Here is a 17,007-nt window from a genome sequence, read left to right on the forward strand (position 1 = left end):
TACTCTTTTTATTCCTGTAAAAATGCAGTCCATGTAATTTAATTCTCATTGTGTTCATTAAACATTGTAAAGTGGGACAGGAAAAAATTTTAAGAAAAAAAATGCATATGTATTATTTACATTTAGCTTGATTTTACATCTTTATTTTATTAATTTGCACTGTTTGGGAATAACTCACAGTCTTAAAATGTAAAAACCATATTGTTTTCTGTTAACTTAAGTACAAAAATGTATTAATTACTTTAATCGACAAAATCTTGACATGATGCCTACATACACTTGTTCTGACAAAAGATCTTATAATTAAGAAAACCTTTGGTCCCAAGAAAAACTTTGTTTTCTTGTAAATTTTTGATATTACACTGTTGTAGATTTATAAATTTAAAAACTGGTGTTACTAATGTCAATATTTAAGACTTTTAAAACTTGGAAATTTCGATAATTTGTCTTTTTATTTACTTTTTGTACCTTTCTGACTTTTCAGACCCTGAAATTTTGAGTTTGTTTTTTGTAAGTATGCAAATTTATAATCTCAAAATGTAACGACCCCCCCACACACACACACACCAAACATACACACAAAAAAAATTGATTGTTTTGCTCATAAGTTCATGCATTCTCTCCTTTTTTTTCAGCTTAACGTTGGCCTTGATACATGCATTAGTAGACAAAAACTACTTTAGATACCTAGGTGTTCTGTTTAATATATTCCTTTTTATCTTGATATATGTCATATTACTACTTTTGTCTAAGTTTAAAACATTTTGTACTTTTTCTCTTTAAAAGACAACTTCATATTTTGATATAGATTTTTTTTTAATAGTAACTTTTGGAAGTCTATTTCAGGATTTTTTGTTTGTTTGTTTGTTTGTTTGTTTTGTTTTTGGAGGTCCTGTATCAGTTACAGTAATTGAGTTTTAAAAATTATTTCATTAAGTTAAGGTTGTGCTGAAAATGGTACCAAACTTAAGCATGGTAAGCATGGTTTACATTGTCAAACGGAAAAGAAAAGGAATAGCCAAAACGGTAAAAACAAAAAAGGAAAGAAATTGAAAAAAATTAAAGAAATGAAAGGGAAAAAATGGTGGACCTCTAAGGGTTAAGAGAAATTTGATACAATTAAGCTTTATTTCCTGTCTCCCATCGTACTCCCTGACACAGCAGGCGAACAGCGCCCTCTCGTGGTGTGATGTGTTATCAACCGTTTTATAACAACAACAATGGCAGCGCAGATGAACGGGAAGTGGACTATTTAAACTGGAAAACAGGCGGCCAAACGGAGTTTCTGGCATTATTTTAATCCGAGCTAAATTATGCATTTTTGGACTTTTCTGTAAACAGCTGAATTGTCTATTTTCTTCAACCACCGCCTTCAAACACTGCTGTTTTACTGAGAAGAGGTATTATAAAGATGAACTGTTATTTCTGCGACGGAAGGAAACGGAGTGAAGCAGCGACACCCAAATTAACGCCTAAAAACTGAAAAATGCTTCACAGTTTTATAATAAGGAAGATTTGTGTCTCTGTGGGTGCAGGTTTGCGTCTGGCGCAGTTTATTTTGATTCCGCTAAAACAAAATGGAGGGTAAAAAGCGGCAGTTAGGTTGTTTGGTAAATTCAGACCTTTACTTCTCTGTTACCGTGTATTTAATGTCAATTTACTATTAATAGGAATGTATCTGCTAGGCTAAAGCTCAGACAGAAGCCTTTAAAAGAAGACTGTCAGTGATGAGAGCCATGGAGGAACGAGCAGCACAGTAAACACTCGCTTTACAAGTACAGAATTTATAACAGTTTACCTGCAGAATAAAGCGTTAATATTGTGCTCTTTAAGGTGCACAACTTACTATGTTTCACCGTTGACTTAATGCACAGTCAAGTTTAAGCTAAAGAAAGAGTAGGAGGGCTTGGGACCACGGCATGACTGACTCAGGAGACACTCCAAGTGTCCCGGGTTGCTCCGGCCTCAGCAGCGGGACAGGGCTCAGTTTCAAGCCGAGTAGAGGACTCCCTGGGCGGGTCAGGAGCCTGTCATCCTCCGCTCCACCTGGAAGACTGACATCTCTCATAACCAGGGACCTGACACTGGGAGGAGCTCTGAAAAAACCTAAGGTAAGAAATGATGATAAAGGGGTGGACATATGAGTATAGATTAATTAGGGATGCACTATTGGATTTTTGCCGATCTTTATAGATTCATTTTAGCCGATACCAATATCGATACTGATATTTGAATATGTTTTACGTAACTAAAAATTCAGTCCTTTGAACACAATTTTAGGTTTGATGATAAAAAAAGATCAAACTTTTTTCTTAAAACACACTTTAAAGTTTAAGGAATGAGAATGTATAAAGGAAAAGATCTCAACTTAGAAAGGTCTGTTGGTTCAGCCGGAAACTCCACTAATTTATTAGTATATATGGCCAAATTGTACAGTTTATATATGCTGATATGCATGTCCCAAATATTGGATGTAAATATCGACAAAAATTTTGATATCTGCCGATACCGATATTTGGCTTTTTTTTGCTAATATCTGCCGATACCGATATCTGGCCGATAATATCATGCATCCCTAAAATTAATGTTTTAATTGTCCTTTATTAAAGAGCTTAAAGATTTGGAGAACCACAGGATCCTTTTGTAAGAATATGTTTGCAATACTGGAGCTTCAAATGTCAACCGGAAATAATGTTATTATTAATATTTCTGTCTTTTTCATAGAAAACGTTTGAGCCGAACGTCCACACTGTGAGGAAAAGTAAAGATGAGTAAGTGACGACCAGGAAGACTTTTCTTGTTTCCATATTAATATTTTATGCCTTTAATAGTTGTTATTTTTGTTTTAAAGGGGACATATTATGCAAAAATCAATATTTCAGGCTTTTCTAATATGTACCCCAGGCCTGTCAACCCCACCTTTCAGAAAATGTGTGCTGAAACAAGCCGTTATCAGATTTTCTCCTCATGATGTCATGTGGGGAGTTAGCCCCACCCCCAGGTTTGGTTGGCCCTCCCCGCTTGGAAGAAAGTTCCGCCACATCCGTTTCCTGAGCGGAGTCAGTCAGCTCAGCAACAGTTAAAACCACAGACACAGAAACAGTTCGTTCCTAACAGGGCTGAAACAGAGGGTGTTTTTTTAGATATACAAAAGTCCAATACTAGAATGTGTTTTCAGAAACTTCACAGGCATGTTTTGGGAACCTCTCAGACCAATATAAACTTGTCTCAAAAGGGTAAAACATGTCCCCTTTAAGTGTATTAAAAGTCACTTCTTGTGTATCCTCAGGTTAAAGGAAGAAGTGCGTGCTCCTCCTAAAAAGGAGAGAAGAGAGAGAGATGAGAGGAGGAGGGAGAACCGAGGGAGGAGGAGAGAGAGGCCTCCGACCATACAGTCTCACTCCATCTTTGAACAAGGACCTGCAGACACCATACGAAAAACAGGTGCTCCAGCTTTTCCTCTAGAATTAAAATAAGTTCAGATAGACATGTTTTATCTAACCTTGGTTCTGTTCAGGCTGGCGAGGAGCTGCAGACCCCTATGACACCGGCAGCTCTCCTGTATGTAAACAGGTGAAGAAGGAGAAGACGGAGTCTGAGGAGGATGAGGATGAGATTCTCTCCAAACTACAAAGAGATGACGTGAGTGCTTCCTGCAAGCTGAGGATACAGGATGCATTCACACTGATTTAACTGGGAGATTTAGGAGGTAAATCTGAGCCACACTTGCACTAGATTGAGGCCTGGCGTAGCACTAGGGTCTGCCAGTTAGCAGAGTTTATTTAATAGAGCTCACAGTTCCATGGGAGGATTCTGTGGAGGAAGCTTATGAAAGGAAAAAGCTTATATATTTAAATTCAGGAGCAGAAGCTAAACAGGATGGAAAGTTAGGGTTCGTCCAGTAGAAGTGGGATGTAGAGGGTTTGTAGCAAGGTCGTTACTCAAAGAGTTGCAAAAGACAGTTAAAGGGATGTCAGATGAGGCCCTTCAGGCCAGTCAGTGGACTCTAACTCCCTCCTTTTCTCTCTTCCCTCTTGAAAATGCAGGAGTAGGGGGAGGTAGAGCCACGTCAGACACCTCACCCTGAACTCTGCCTCCCCTACCCTATAGCAAAGCTCTATCTTTTCCAATCTTTGTCATTTTCTCTTTTCATTTTCATGTGTAATGTTTGCACTGGGAATAGTAGTTTTTCTGTCATGAGTGATGTTAGGGAAGGTAGTATCAGCTTTGCCACTACCTGGAGCTTGCATGTGCAGAGCCTGGGTCTGTTGAAGGCGGCATTGCTGTTTAGGCTGTTTGGGCCATGTGGTAAGGTAGGTAACATAACGATGTCTGCATGTTGGCATGGTGGGTGGTGAGAGCTATCATGGAGGGGGATGGCTTTTGGATGCTGGAGATCACTGTTCAGCCCTCTGACATGGGACTAACCGGACAAAACACTGACAAAGGAGGGTTCCCACTTGACAACCCCGGTGAAGTGCTGGTTTCTTGCTACACATCGGTCTGCACGGTTGACTTGTGAAGGCAAATAGTAATGGAGTCGGGATTTAATTACTATCATCTTTAACAATATCTCAGCTTCCTTTCTTGCCTAGATGTGATGTTTTGTGTCCACAGTTCATCGATGATCCCGGCCTGAGGAATGATGCAAAGCTGAAACCGATCCAGCTGCCTCTGAGTCACTCAGCCAGCTCCACTTCAGCATGTAAGAAAACCCCCTCACTGTTACTGCCTGAAGTGATCAAACTGTGCAGGTTCAGTATGTTAAAGTCCAAGCTTGTTTGTTTTTCTGTCTCCAGGTCCAGAGAACCCCCCGCTCTTTAGACCTCCGTACTCCCAGAGTCGAGCAGGCCGACTGGCAGCAGAGCCGCCCAAACAAGAGCAGCCCTCTCTGGCAGAGCTGCTGCAGGATCTGAGCATGTCTGGCAGAGAGGAGCTCTTCTTCATGCAGCTACCAGACTGCATGCCTGGCAGAGCGTCTGCACAGAAGGTCGACCATGCTCTTGGATCTGCAGCAGAGAAACCGGCCAAGAAGGAAGGCAAGGCTGAGGACAAGAAGCCTGCGTATCTACAAGCTCATGTGAGCAAACAGAGTGCGACGCTGACATTTCAGTAAATATGGAGATGATTTTCAGAGTAACAGGGGAGTTTTAAATCTACTGCATTCATGTAAAAATATAAAGATAGAATATTTTAGGTTTTGCATTTATGAAACATTTTGGGCCTTTGTTTTATCATAAACATAAACATGGTTCGACTGAAATGGCATGCTAAAACATATAAAACCCCGTCAGTGCCTTGACTAAGTGTGGTCTGTATCTCTCCTCAGGATCCTGCTGGGAAGGAGGGCTGTCCGGTGCTGTCACACTTCCCAGAGGGGTTTCTGGGTAAACTGCAGATCAGGAGGTCGGGGAAGGTGGAGCTGAAGCTGGGAGACGTTGTCATGGACGTGTCAGAGGGAGCGGCGTTCTCGTTTCTGCAGGTAATGTTTAGCATTTGTTAGAAAAGGTAGATTAACCTTCTGGTTTGGCATGGCCCAGCTACTGTTGTTGTTATTGTTAGTCAGACCAAGGGATGCTCAATGTTGAATTTTTACAGTATGCCAATATTTCCAAACTCAGTTTAGCTGATTCTGATATTGATGTATGCATACTTTATTTATTATAAAGAACACCAAGTGTCTCGTGTGCAAACAGATGCTGGGTCAAGCAGAGCTGAGAGAGGAATGTGAAGTAGACAGTCTGCTAGTTGTTTTATGTTTGGGACTTAAGTGTGTGGTGCCAACTATACCTGATAGTGGACTTAAATATTTCACTGGCATTAAAGGCTAATACATGATTTATCCTGCTGATACGTACAGAACCAATTTCAGCCAATCAGTGGAGATCAGTCAAAACCACAGAAGGTGACATCGCACCATCTGACCAATCAGCAGTAGCCTGGAGCGTCTCAAACTTCCTGTTTCCTCCAGAACTTAAAAAATGCAGTTCTGTGTCTCTTTTGGTCCCAAACAAACAGCCCTAACATTCTAACTAACCATGATACGATTATGAAACTCACGTTTTCTAAAGGTTAATAGCAGTGGTAAATGTCATGATAGGTTTTGTTTGTGTAGAATTTCTAGCAAAAACTGAAACTGTAGCGTGAAAAATTGAGGAACCCTATTGGACATTCAGTACCTTCACTCCTGTCCTCTGGAGGTTGTTGCTGATGTCACTAACAGTTGTTTTAGGGTCTTTCTTTACAGCTCTCACAATGTTTCTGTCGTCAACTGCTGCTGTTTTCCTTGGTCTAACCCAGGGGTGTCAAACTCAACAGGGTTGATATTTAACCAAAAAATGTCAACCTCATTTCCACCAGAAATAAATTATGGGGGAAAAAACTTGGCACTGATGATAAATGATTTTGTGACTAAAAGATGAGCATGATAAGTTAAAAACTCAAAATCTGAGATAATAAGTCAAACTTATAAGTTTGAAAGGTAAAAACATGATATTTAAAGTCAAATAATGTTTTTAAAAGGCAAAATATGAGATAGAATACTGAAACCATGAATTCTAAAAGTCAAAAACTTACATAAAATTTAAAATCATAATTCTTAAAAGTCAAAATATGCGGTAAACGTCAATATGAGTTTTTACAGTAAAAAATGAGATAAAAGTTAAAGTTAGGAGTTGAAAAGGGTCAAAACGTGAGATAAAAGTCAAAATCATGATTTAAAAAGGTAAAAAAAACTGAGATAAAATTAAAAATCATGAGTTTTAAAGGTAAAAAAGCTTAAATAAAAGTCAAAGTTAGGAGTTGAAATAGGTCAAAACCTGAGATAAAAGTCAAAATCATGACTTTAAAAGGTCAAAATAGGATTTAAAGTTTAAAATAATAAATCTAAAAGGTAAAAATATGAGATAAAAAGTCAAAGTTATGAGATGTAAGGGTTGAAATATGAAATAAAAAGTCAAAACCATAGCCATAGTCATAACTGAGATGCAAATTGAAAATAGAGGGGAAAAAAAACAAAAAAAATTTCCCATGTTCCTGACTTTTTATGAAATTATTTTTACTGTTTACTTTTTTAAATTTCTATGACTCAACAGGGATATTATAAATCATCAAGGTTAAGTTTACATTTTTAAACTGGAGGAAATCTGCAGACCTCATACTGGTGGGCCAGTTATAATAAAAAATATCACATGATCTGGTGGGCCGGGTATAACTGCACCACAGGCCGGATTTGGCTCCCAGGCCTTGAGTTTGACACCCTTAGTCTGACCATTCACAACTGTTTCTTAGTACAGCAGAGGTTTCTTTCTTCCTCAGGACATTCCTAATGGTTGTACTGGCTATGGCCATTGTTTTTGCAGTGGCTCTGATTGATTTTCCATCTTCTCTCAGCTTCACAATCACTTGTTTTCACCCATAGACAGCTCTCTGGTTTTTATATTCTTTACACCTCTAACTATAAATAAGGTCTGCAAAGGCAAAACCCAAAACTGAAGGTGAGCGTAGAGATTCAGCGTTATTTATCGTTTCAATAATCAAAGTAATAGGACACACCTGGGCAACAAAACACAAAGGAATTGGGCTCACTGTTCCAATACTTTTGGAGGGGACTGTGTATCTAAGAAGAGTTGCTACTTTTTTTTTTTTTTTTTATCATAATCTGGCCATGAGCCATATATGGTCACTTCCTGAGTCTTGATTTTCACCATGATAATGAAAAAAATATGTATGTGAAAAAAGTAAAGCAGTCTTGTGATGTCCATCATTAATATTCTAGGGATTAAATTTGAATTTCTAAGTATTTTAATGGTTCTGTAAAGGGTTAAGACAGGACAAAAATGCTAAATGAAAGAAAAATGTTTGAATTTTAAGATATGATAAAATGGGATTAATTGAAATTAATAATAGTAATTCTGGTATTAACCACAATAAACATTTTAATCATTGAACAGCCCAAAATAAAACCACTCATGTTGATTTTCTTTCGTTCTTTCTCTTGCAGCAACTGGTGTCAGTGCGTCTGTCCGACGGTCGGACCGGGGACATGATGGTGTTAGGAAACGTCAACCACAAACTGGTTTTATCTCCAGACTTTCAGGCGCTACTGAGAGAAGCTTCGACACCGAAACAACAAAGACCCTGATGCAAAAGTGTTTAGAACACAAAAAAATGCTCTCATCTGCTGCACTGACAGCTGAGAGCTGGAGTTACAGACTCGTTTATGTTTGTTCGAGCTCTGCAGGATTACTGATGAGAGGAGTGTGGAGGAAAACAACAGCTAGATTAATATCTGTTATTCAGACCTCTGCTGTGAGGGTTTTAAGGCAGCTATGTCTGTTCTGTCTGTGCATTTCTCTTGGAAAGTTTCGGAAATCCCTTTGATAGAAAATTTGATTTATTACGGTTTTTAAGGCGTCATATTTTACTAGAAATGCACAAATTGTGAATATGTTCAATACATGTTAACGAGCACTGATAGACCATTAGGAGAGCAGGTTTGTTACTGAGAGATGGAAACTGTCTTTGTCATGGTTTGTTTGTTCCAGAGGTGACGCTCATGTAAAAGTGCCTTCAGCATATTTGTTTATTGGCAGGCAGAGGGGCCTGAACTGGTCAGAATAAAAATAACACATAGGGTTTAGAGTTAAATTACTATGTCTTACAATCATCATGGGACACCAGCTTTATTTTCCCTAGAGGAAAGTTTGTCAAGATTTCTAAACAACCAAAATTTACATGTTCATCTCTGTAAAATTGAGTTGGACATGGATTTAAAACGTCCTGAACCACCCATTGACTTCTTTACATGAGCCTTGTGCTCCACACCTTGTTCCTGCATAGCAATGAATGACTGTATTTTATATTTAAAGGTGCTTTGATAACAGAATCCTCATGTTCAAGTGTTAACAGGCCGACGGTGATAAACCTGAGCTCTCTTTTATTCATAAAGTTTTTGTTCTGTGGGTTAAATGTACATTTTGATCGCTCCAACACTGAACTGCACTGATGTTTGAATTTGTAACTTTTGTATCATTCTGCAAACTCTAGTAAATTAAAGCGTAAAGCGTTTTTTTTGTCAAAGTGCATGTGTGTTTTCCTTTCATTATTTAATTTCTTTTTGCATTCTATTATATTTCTATTCCAGAAAAGCTGGGGCGCTGTGTAAAAGGTAAAAAACAGAATTTGATGGTTTGGAAATCTCATAAACCAATATTTTATTCACAACACAACATATCAGATGTTGAAACTGAGGCATTTGACTTGCTGGAGTTTGGGGAGAGGAATGTTGTCCCATTCTTGTCTGACGTAGGATTCTAGCTTTTATGATGCAGCAAAAGTGTTCTGTTGGGGAAATGTCTGGACTGCAGGCAGGCCAGTCCAGCACCTGGACTCTTTGACTGTGAAGCCATGCTGTTGTGATGGATGTGGTATGTGGTTTAGCATTGTCTTGCTGAAATAGTCAAGGCCTTTCCTGAGAAAGACTTTGGCTGGGAGCATATGTTGCTTTAAAATCTCGTATCTTCTTCTCAACATAGATAGTTCCTTTCCAGATGCATAAGCTGCTCTCGTCATAGGCTCTAATGCAACCCCATACCATCAGAGATGCAGGCTTTTGAACGCTGATTACAAGCTGGATGCCCCCTCTCCTCTTTAGTCCACAGGACACAACATCTGCAGTCTCTTAAAAGAATTTAATATTTTGGCGCGCCGGTAGTCGAGTGGTTAAGGCGCATGCCATATACGCAGGCGACCCTGGTTCTTATCCGGCCCGTGGCACTATTTCCTGCATGTCTCTCCCCGCTCTCTCCCCTGTTTCCAACTCTATCCACTGTCCTATCAAATAAAGGCAAAAAGGCCAAAAATAAGTCTTTAAAAAAAAAGAATTTAATATTTTGATTCAGCTGACCACAGAACAGTTATCCATTTTACCTCAGTCCATTTTAAATGAGCTTTGGCCCAGAGAAGACACTGGTGTTTCTGACTTCTTTGCATGATATAGCTTTAACTTGCATTTTTTTGGATGGAACAGCAACTGTTGACAATGATTTGGAAGTGTTCTAGTGAGTTTGCAGATGCAGTCTGTCAGATTGGAACCGCCACCTATCTTTACTTCTGAGAGACTCTGCCTCTCTAAAATGTCCCTTTTATACCCTAACTTTTTGACCTGTTGCTAGTTAACTTCATTAGTTGCAAAATGCTCCTCCAGCTGCTATTCACCTGCATCACTTAATGGCAGAGGCAAGATGTAAAACGGTTCTGTGGTCTGATAATATGGGGTTGCATTAGTGCCTACAGCGTGGGCAGCTTGCACACCTGGAAAGGAACTATCACTGCTGAAAAGCAGATCGAGTTCTACAGCAACAAATGCCCAATCCACTACAACGTCTCTTGCATATTTCAGTGAGACAGTGCTAAACCACATACTGCATCCATCACAACAGCATGGCTTCACAGTAGAAGAGTCCAGGTACTGAACTGGCCTGCCTGCAGTCCAAACATTTCACCAACAGAACACTTTTGCTGCATCATACAAGGAAAAATCTGGCAAAGTAGACCCAGGACTGTTGAGCAGCTAGAATCTTACATCAGACAAGAATGGGACAATATTCTTTTTCAAAACTTCAGCAACTGCTCTTCTCACTTCCCAGATGTTTACAGACTGTTGTTTAAAGAAGAGAGGATGCTACACAACGGCAAACATGGCGCTGTCCCTACTTTTTTGAGATGTGTTGCTGCAATCAAATTCAAAATATTCGAATATTTTTCATGAAATGGTGTAAGGCCTCAGTTTCAACATCTGATATGTTGTTTGTGTTCTATTGTGAATGAAATATGGCTTCATTAGATGTGCAAACAATTCTTTTATCATTATTGACATTCTACATGGCGCCCCAACTTTTTTGGAAATGGGGTTGTACAGGTTCTTAAAAGAAAAAAAAAATTTAGCTCTTGAGATAACAGATCAAGATAGGAGTACCATCTAATTTTGACTGGAAAGTTATTGCTTTAAATTAAGCCGTTTAAAAAATATTGACAATTTTTGAAATTTACCTGTAAACACGTGTAGTACAGGTGGATTAAAAATGAGGCCAGAATACAAATGGTGTTTTTATAATCATCTTTTCCAGAGATACATGTCCCTTTAAAAAGCCTAAATTCTCTCACCTTTGGTAAGATAAAACAATTCATTTTACCATCTAAATCTTCTTTATAACCATGCTTTTCATAACTAGACATGTTAAAATTATGACTACAACTAGAGGCCTAATTTCCCCTACTATCAAGGGGGATTTCTATTAAACTAAGATATTTCTTTTAACATATTTGAGGATAATTGTATGGTTTAAAATTGGACTGTGAGGGGAAAAATAACTGAGGAGAAGCCACATTAGGAACAAAAAGCTAATTTTATTATCCACTGTGATGGATGTTAACAGAACAAAGCAACTCACACAAAAAATCAGTCAAAATGCTTCTGATGTCATAAGAGACAAACGGTAGGTCTTCACAGTTTGAGGGTGGCAAATGTACAAGCTTCATCTCCCTACTGTAACCCCACTGCATGATGGGAACCAGGATTATGTCCGACCTTTAGAGGAAATGCTGCCTGTACATTTACAGTCAAGGATACTGAGCCGATGCACTATGGAGGGAATACGCACACAGCTAACAGACACTTAAAAGATGATACAGCTGCTCTTAACTCTCTAAAACCCATAACGGACATCTCCTATTTGCTAAAATCTAGAGTCTAGCTTTATAAGCAAACTACTGGGCCCTTTTTTAAATGAAACGTTGCATTTGTGAGGATGTTTTCAGATGGGTTTTCCCATCAGGAGATTGTGCTCAATGCTGAGAGCCACAGACCGAATCAGACATTTCTGCAATTCCAAAAATAGAATGTATATAATTCTGAGACGGGAACAGTTAACTTTTATTTTCTTGTGAGTATACAGAAGTAGAAAATCAGTATCAGTGCCTTTTACACTCACTTCCTTTCATCATGTAACTTATTCTCTTTCCAATCAACAGAGCCAGGAAGTGTATTAATGCAGCAAGTGACCAATAATCCTGTTTTTTTTTTTTAAATTAATTTCCTTCAATGAGAGGCCTTTATAGGGAGTTATCTGTCTGAATTTGGAAAAGCTTTGGCTCTGTTCGAACTCCAGCTGAGTTCTTTCTGGTTTTAAAGTTTGAGATAAAGCAGGTGAAGTTTTTGCCTGCATCGTCTCTACTCTTCTTTAGCTGTCATGAAACACTTTTAGCTCAGTAGATAAACACTTTATTTCTTCTTTACACTCTTGACAGTTTTTACAGTGCTCTTCTTGGCTGTCTTCCTCGTTGTTTTTGACTTCGCTGCGGCCTTCTTGACTGGTTCAGCTTTAGCTTTGGCCTTAGCTTTAGTGGCAGTCTCCTTCGTTTCTGGTTTGTGTCCGGCTGCTTTTTTCCGGGAGGCCAGCGTCTTTTCTCTGATCACATCTTCTCGTCCAATCTCCACCATGTGCTCTTCCCATGACTTCATCTCGTTCATGTAGCGGATTTTGTCGTCCTCAGCTAGCTGTGTGTAGACCTGAGATGAGAAAACAAGGAAAGATGAACGCTGAACGATGATGAACGACTTTGTCTGAGCATGCTTAGCCATATGAAATCCATGTAAGTAAATAATAAAGGCTGACATGCTTCTGATGACTGAACAGTGTCACCCAGTCTTCCCTCAGTGACTTCATCTTTTCCTGAAGAAATAAAAACAGCAGGAAAAAGAACAGCAAAAATGTTAGTCATTAATATTTATAACTTAAATGTATACCAAGTTTTGTTTTGTACTTATTTTGTGTATAACCTCACCTTTGGCCAGGCAAGATGGCAAGCTAAGCAATAGCTTACTTAGGCAAACTTCCCTTCTCTTAACTTCTGACACTCAAGAGTTATTCTGACCATTCAAAAGAGACTCACTGGTAGGTTAGTTTGCTACTCAGCTGACTTTCTGCACCAGAGACATTTCTAAAACACACAACCCAATATCTAAAAAATGTAAAAAATCACTGTTTTGACTTATAAAATGATAGTTAACAATGCTATATTGTCATGACCCACTGATAGCTGATGCTCTGGTCAAGTAGGCTATGTTGTGTTATGGAGCTGTTTTTGTCTCTGACCTGTACCGTTGATCCTCTGGCCTCCTCAAAGTGTTCTGACATGAAAATGTTAAATGAAGAGCGTGGACGTTTTGGCTTCCCAAGGTTGATTAACTCCTAGATCACACACACACATAGAGGGAGCATATTTATTATTTAAAATGTGAAAAAATTACACTGCTACAACAGCCAGACACATTGCATGCTTCATCTTTCTTTGTCCCCCGTCTCGTACCCTTTTTTTGCGGATGGCCCTCCTCTTGGCAAGTCTCTGCCTCCTCTCCAAGGTTTGTTGTTTGAGCTGTGCTGGAGTCAGCTGGGCCTCGTAACTTTGAAGGTCCAACTTAAACTGCTCCCTGGCCTGCTGAGACGCTTCTTGAAACGGCTGCAAGTGAAGGAGAGGGACCAGAACCAAAAATAAGACTGATAACTGGTCAATGACAACACTTGATTCTGTTTAACAATTAAAGAGTGAAATACCCGTTTCTGCTCTGGGGTCAGGGTTCTCCACTGCTGAGCAATCTTTCTGATGATGTCCACTGTTTTGACATCTGAAGGCAATAATCATGGTTTAATCACTATCAGGCAACTATGTGTGGACAGACCTCAATGCATACTGAAGACTGTTTGATATCTAATAAAGTCAGAAGACATATAGATGGGGTCTGGGATGCTTTCATAGGGAAAACTGATTAGTTGCATTGATGCAGTGGGTAGTGGCACTTCAAAGATCTTCCCATAAACTAACGTAAACCTGAAGACAGATCTATCTCAGCTAGGTGCTGTAAAACTACAGTGAGAACCATATGATTCACATGTTTCTTTCTCACTACGTTCTACAGCAGAGCAAAGTGTTCAGATTTACCTGGGTTTTGTTTCGACACAAATGGCTGCTGCTGCTGAACAAATCTTATGTATCCGTTCAGGGGTTTCTTTGGAGGTCCGCTGGTTTGAGTGGTCAGACACCTCACATGGTTGAAGAGTGAAGATGAAAAGACAGTGGTGCACCTACAGCACACACACAAAACACACAATACATACTTAACTACGGAAATCGATCATTATTTCTAAAAAGGGAACAGATCTGTCTTTTTAAGTGTTTTGAGTTCAAATTGGAGATGCAAATTATCATCAGCATAATATGGATAACAGTAGACAATAGGGCAAAAAGTTAACTATTGGTATCCCAATATGCTAGCAGTATAAATCAAATACTGGCCTTGAATGTCATCAAATTTTAAAAAAGTTATATTACCTCGGGTGAGACCCATCATGCACCCTGAATATGTTACATGACCCCCCAAACATTAACCACCCAGCAGACCATCTACCTCCCTTCTTCTCTCTCTGCTATACTCGACTCAGTCTCTCTTTTCTGAAGACACTTGTCTTGACAATAAAAAAACGGCGTGCATTTACCTGTACTTGCTAAAATGAGTTTGGAAATATCTGCATGTCCGATTGTGCATCCCTAATGTTTGTAGTTCTCAAAAGGTACATGGAACCTACTTTTAGCTCTTCAAGGAGATTAAAACACGACCTAATGTTATTGCTGGGCAGCTGGACATTCAAAGTCCATGATTTTTCTCCTCTGTGTATACAATCAGTAAAAACACAAATAGAGTAAGTCATTTAAATACAGACAGTGCATTAATGAGTGTTGTACATCTATGTTAAGTTTACAATGTGGCTTATTAAATTAGGATATTATTAAAGTATAAAAAAGGTAAGTACTTTTTATTGACCAAAACTGGACTAAAACATAGGAGTAGACGATTATCAGCCTACTTACTTAGGCCAATATTTGGTAACTATATGGCCGACTATCAGCATTTTATTTTACAGATAACTGATAATGTTAATCAGAAAGTGTGCTATTTTATTTCCCTCTCCTCAGTCTCGCCAAATATCCTGTACTACAGTGAGCGTACGCCACCATGTCCTGTTTCTACTGTTTCTCTAATGTTTCTCATACTGATAAGAGCAGTGGCTCTTTTAAGTCTTACTTGGACAAAATAATTCCCCCAGAAAACCTTAAAAAGGGAAATTTTGAACTCAGTAATGATCCACTGCATGTAAAACCATTTTGTTGAACACACCTAAACAGTAGTCTTAAAATGTCAAATTCAATTGTCAACTAGGACTGAGCGATTCGGGGAAAATAATCCAACTGCATTTTTTTTTCTTCAATATTGTAATTACATATGCAATTATTCCCTAAGTTCCTCATTTAATGTATTTTCCAACAAACACAAGCAATAAATAATTCTATATAATAACCAAAACAATATTAGATAAAACTAGGGCTGAACAATTTTGGAAAAAAATATCTAATTGTGATGATTTTGACTCGTATTGCCAATTTGATACGAATTATTGTGTTGAATGGAATATTTTTTTAATGTCATCTTCACATTTCATCAGAAAAAAGTACAGAAATGAGGTAGGTTTTTTTGTAAACTATTCTCAAAAGATGTCACTTGAATAATTTCATGATGTGTAATGCATAACATCTATACAGCAAAAAAAAAAGGTTTTAAATCCACATTTGGACACAAGTTTCTGAAATATTGCACTTTCTGCGATTTAAAAATTGCAGACCATATTGTGATTTAATCAATTTGCAATTAATTGCCCAGCCCTAATGAAAACCAGAGACATTCTTAACTAAAAACAAGGCCTGAATTAAAAGTAGCTGTCAAAAATAACTCTGGTGTCCACATCATTTAATCCCATCCTAGTTCAAAACTCAACCATCGTAACGACACTACTCCTGTCTGTAAATGTCTGAGTTTTCTGAATGGATGTTTACACTTAAAGCCCCACAGCCACTGTGATGAAGAGGATGTTTCTAAACCAAAGAGTCGAAGCTGTCTCTCACTATCTGACTGGAAAGTCAATAAAACTAAAACACTGCAGTCATTACAGTCATTCAACAACTTCTGGTTTAAAAATAACACCTGTAAAAGCTAAATAAAGCTGCCTTCACTGCATTGGAGCAGCTTATTTCAAATAAATCGTCCAAATGTTGGAGAGGTAAAGTGAAACCATGCTAAAGAGCCTGAGCTAACTCCAACAGTTGAGAGTAACTTCAGGTTTAGTTACCTCGGCAGGGAGCTGCAGGAGAAGACGCTGAAGGACTTAGCCAGCAGGCTAACACTGGCTGACATCAGACTGAACGGAGCCATCGTCTGGAGTTTAGACCGTTAAAAGCCTTCAGACGGAGAAATCACAGACAACAATATTGTCCCAAACCGTAGTGAAACATTCATGTATGCCAACAGCTTAGAAACGAAGCCCAGGGTCTCTTTCCGCAGCTTGTTGACATGCAGACGCTGCAGAAGGCGCCTTAAGATTCGCCCGCTGCATTGTGGGAAAAGGTCTTACTTTCCGTTACTTCCGTTTCCGCTGGAGTCCCCGTCTGATTTTAAATTTAATGTACCAAAAAGTTTAGAATAGGTAAATCATAGCATAAGTATTTGACGAGTATTGATAATATTTGCCTTTATATTCGATTATATTCTTGAACAGCGGCCATTTTATACGGAAAGCTCTTTGTTCGTTGTCTTCGTTGATATAGTCAGTAGATGGCGCCATTGTCATTCGCATCCTAAATTTTTTTTTTGTTTTTTTTAGCGAAACTTTACAATGAAAAATAAAAAATTATATGCAATAAAACCTTGAAACCATTACTAAAATTGAAATATAAGACAGTGCAAAAATAAATAAACATATTCCAAAGAACATTAAATAAAATTAAGTGAAAATAAAATAAATTAAATGACATTCAAAGATATTTCATTTGTAAGGTCATTCAGGTCAATCATATAGCTCTTGTGCACATTTAGATTTTTACAGTTTAAGGAACTTA

The 17,007-nt window shown here is 38.4% G+C and overlaps 2 protein-coding genes across 3 annotated transcripts; one reads left to right on the forward strand and one right to left on the reverse strand.

The window, feature by feature from the left end:
* Positions 1 to 1,205: 1,205 nt before the first annotated feature.
* zgc:171971 (uncharacterized protein LOC569690 homolog) lies at positions 1,206 to 9,063 on the forward strand. 2 transcript variants are annotated; one of them, XR_005993505.1, is made up of 8 exons: positions 1,206 to 2,111; positions 2,725 to 2,771; positions 3,290 to 3,444; positions 3,518 to 3,642; positions 4,618 to 4,705; positions 4,800 to 5,112; positions 5,330 to 5,482; positions 8,003 to 8,136. XR_005993505.1 is itself a non-coding variant. In XM_041816457.1 (8 exons), the coding sequence occupies exons 1-8, from the start codon at positions 1,920 to 1,922 to the stop codon at positions 8,141 to 8,143; spliced, it is 1,182 nt and encodes a 393-aa protein (XP_041672391.1). In that variant the 5' UTR covers positions 1,206 to 1,919; the 3' UTR covers positions 8,144 to 9,063. The 2 variants fall into 2 exon arrangements, 1 of the variants encoding a protein (XP_041672391.1); XM_041816457.1 differs by having other exon boundaries at positions 4,800 to 5,080; positions 8,003 to 9,063.
* Positions 9,064 to 11,389: 2,326 nt separating this feature from the next.
* tfam (transcription factor A, mitochondrial) lies at positions 11,390 to 16,509 on the reverse strand. The gene is made up of 7 exons (XM_041814868.1): positions 16,242 to 16,509; positions 14,002 to 14,144; positions 13,617 to 13,687; positions 13,372 to 13,521; positions 13,158 to 13,253; positions 12,678 to 12,734; positions 11,390 to 12,571 (listed from the first exon to the last, which is right to left on the reverse strand). The coding sequence occupies exons 1-7, from the start codon at positions 16,322 to 16,324 to the stop codon at positions 12,284 to 12,286; spliced, it is 888 nt and encodes a 295-aa protein (XP_041670802.1). The 5' UTR covers positions 16,325 to 16,509; the 3' UTR covers positions 11,390 to 12,283.
* Positions 16,510 to 17,007: the final 498 nt, after the last annotated feature.

Source organism: Cheilinus undulatus, linkage group 20 (assembly GCF_018320785.1).
Source record: "Cheilinus undulatus linkage group 20, ASM1832078v1, whole genome shotgun sequence".
Taxonomy (NCBI): Eukaryota; Metazoa; Chordata; class Actinopteri; order Labriformes; family Labridae; genus Cheilinus; species Cheilinus undulatus.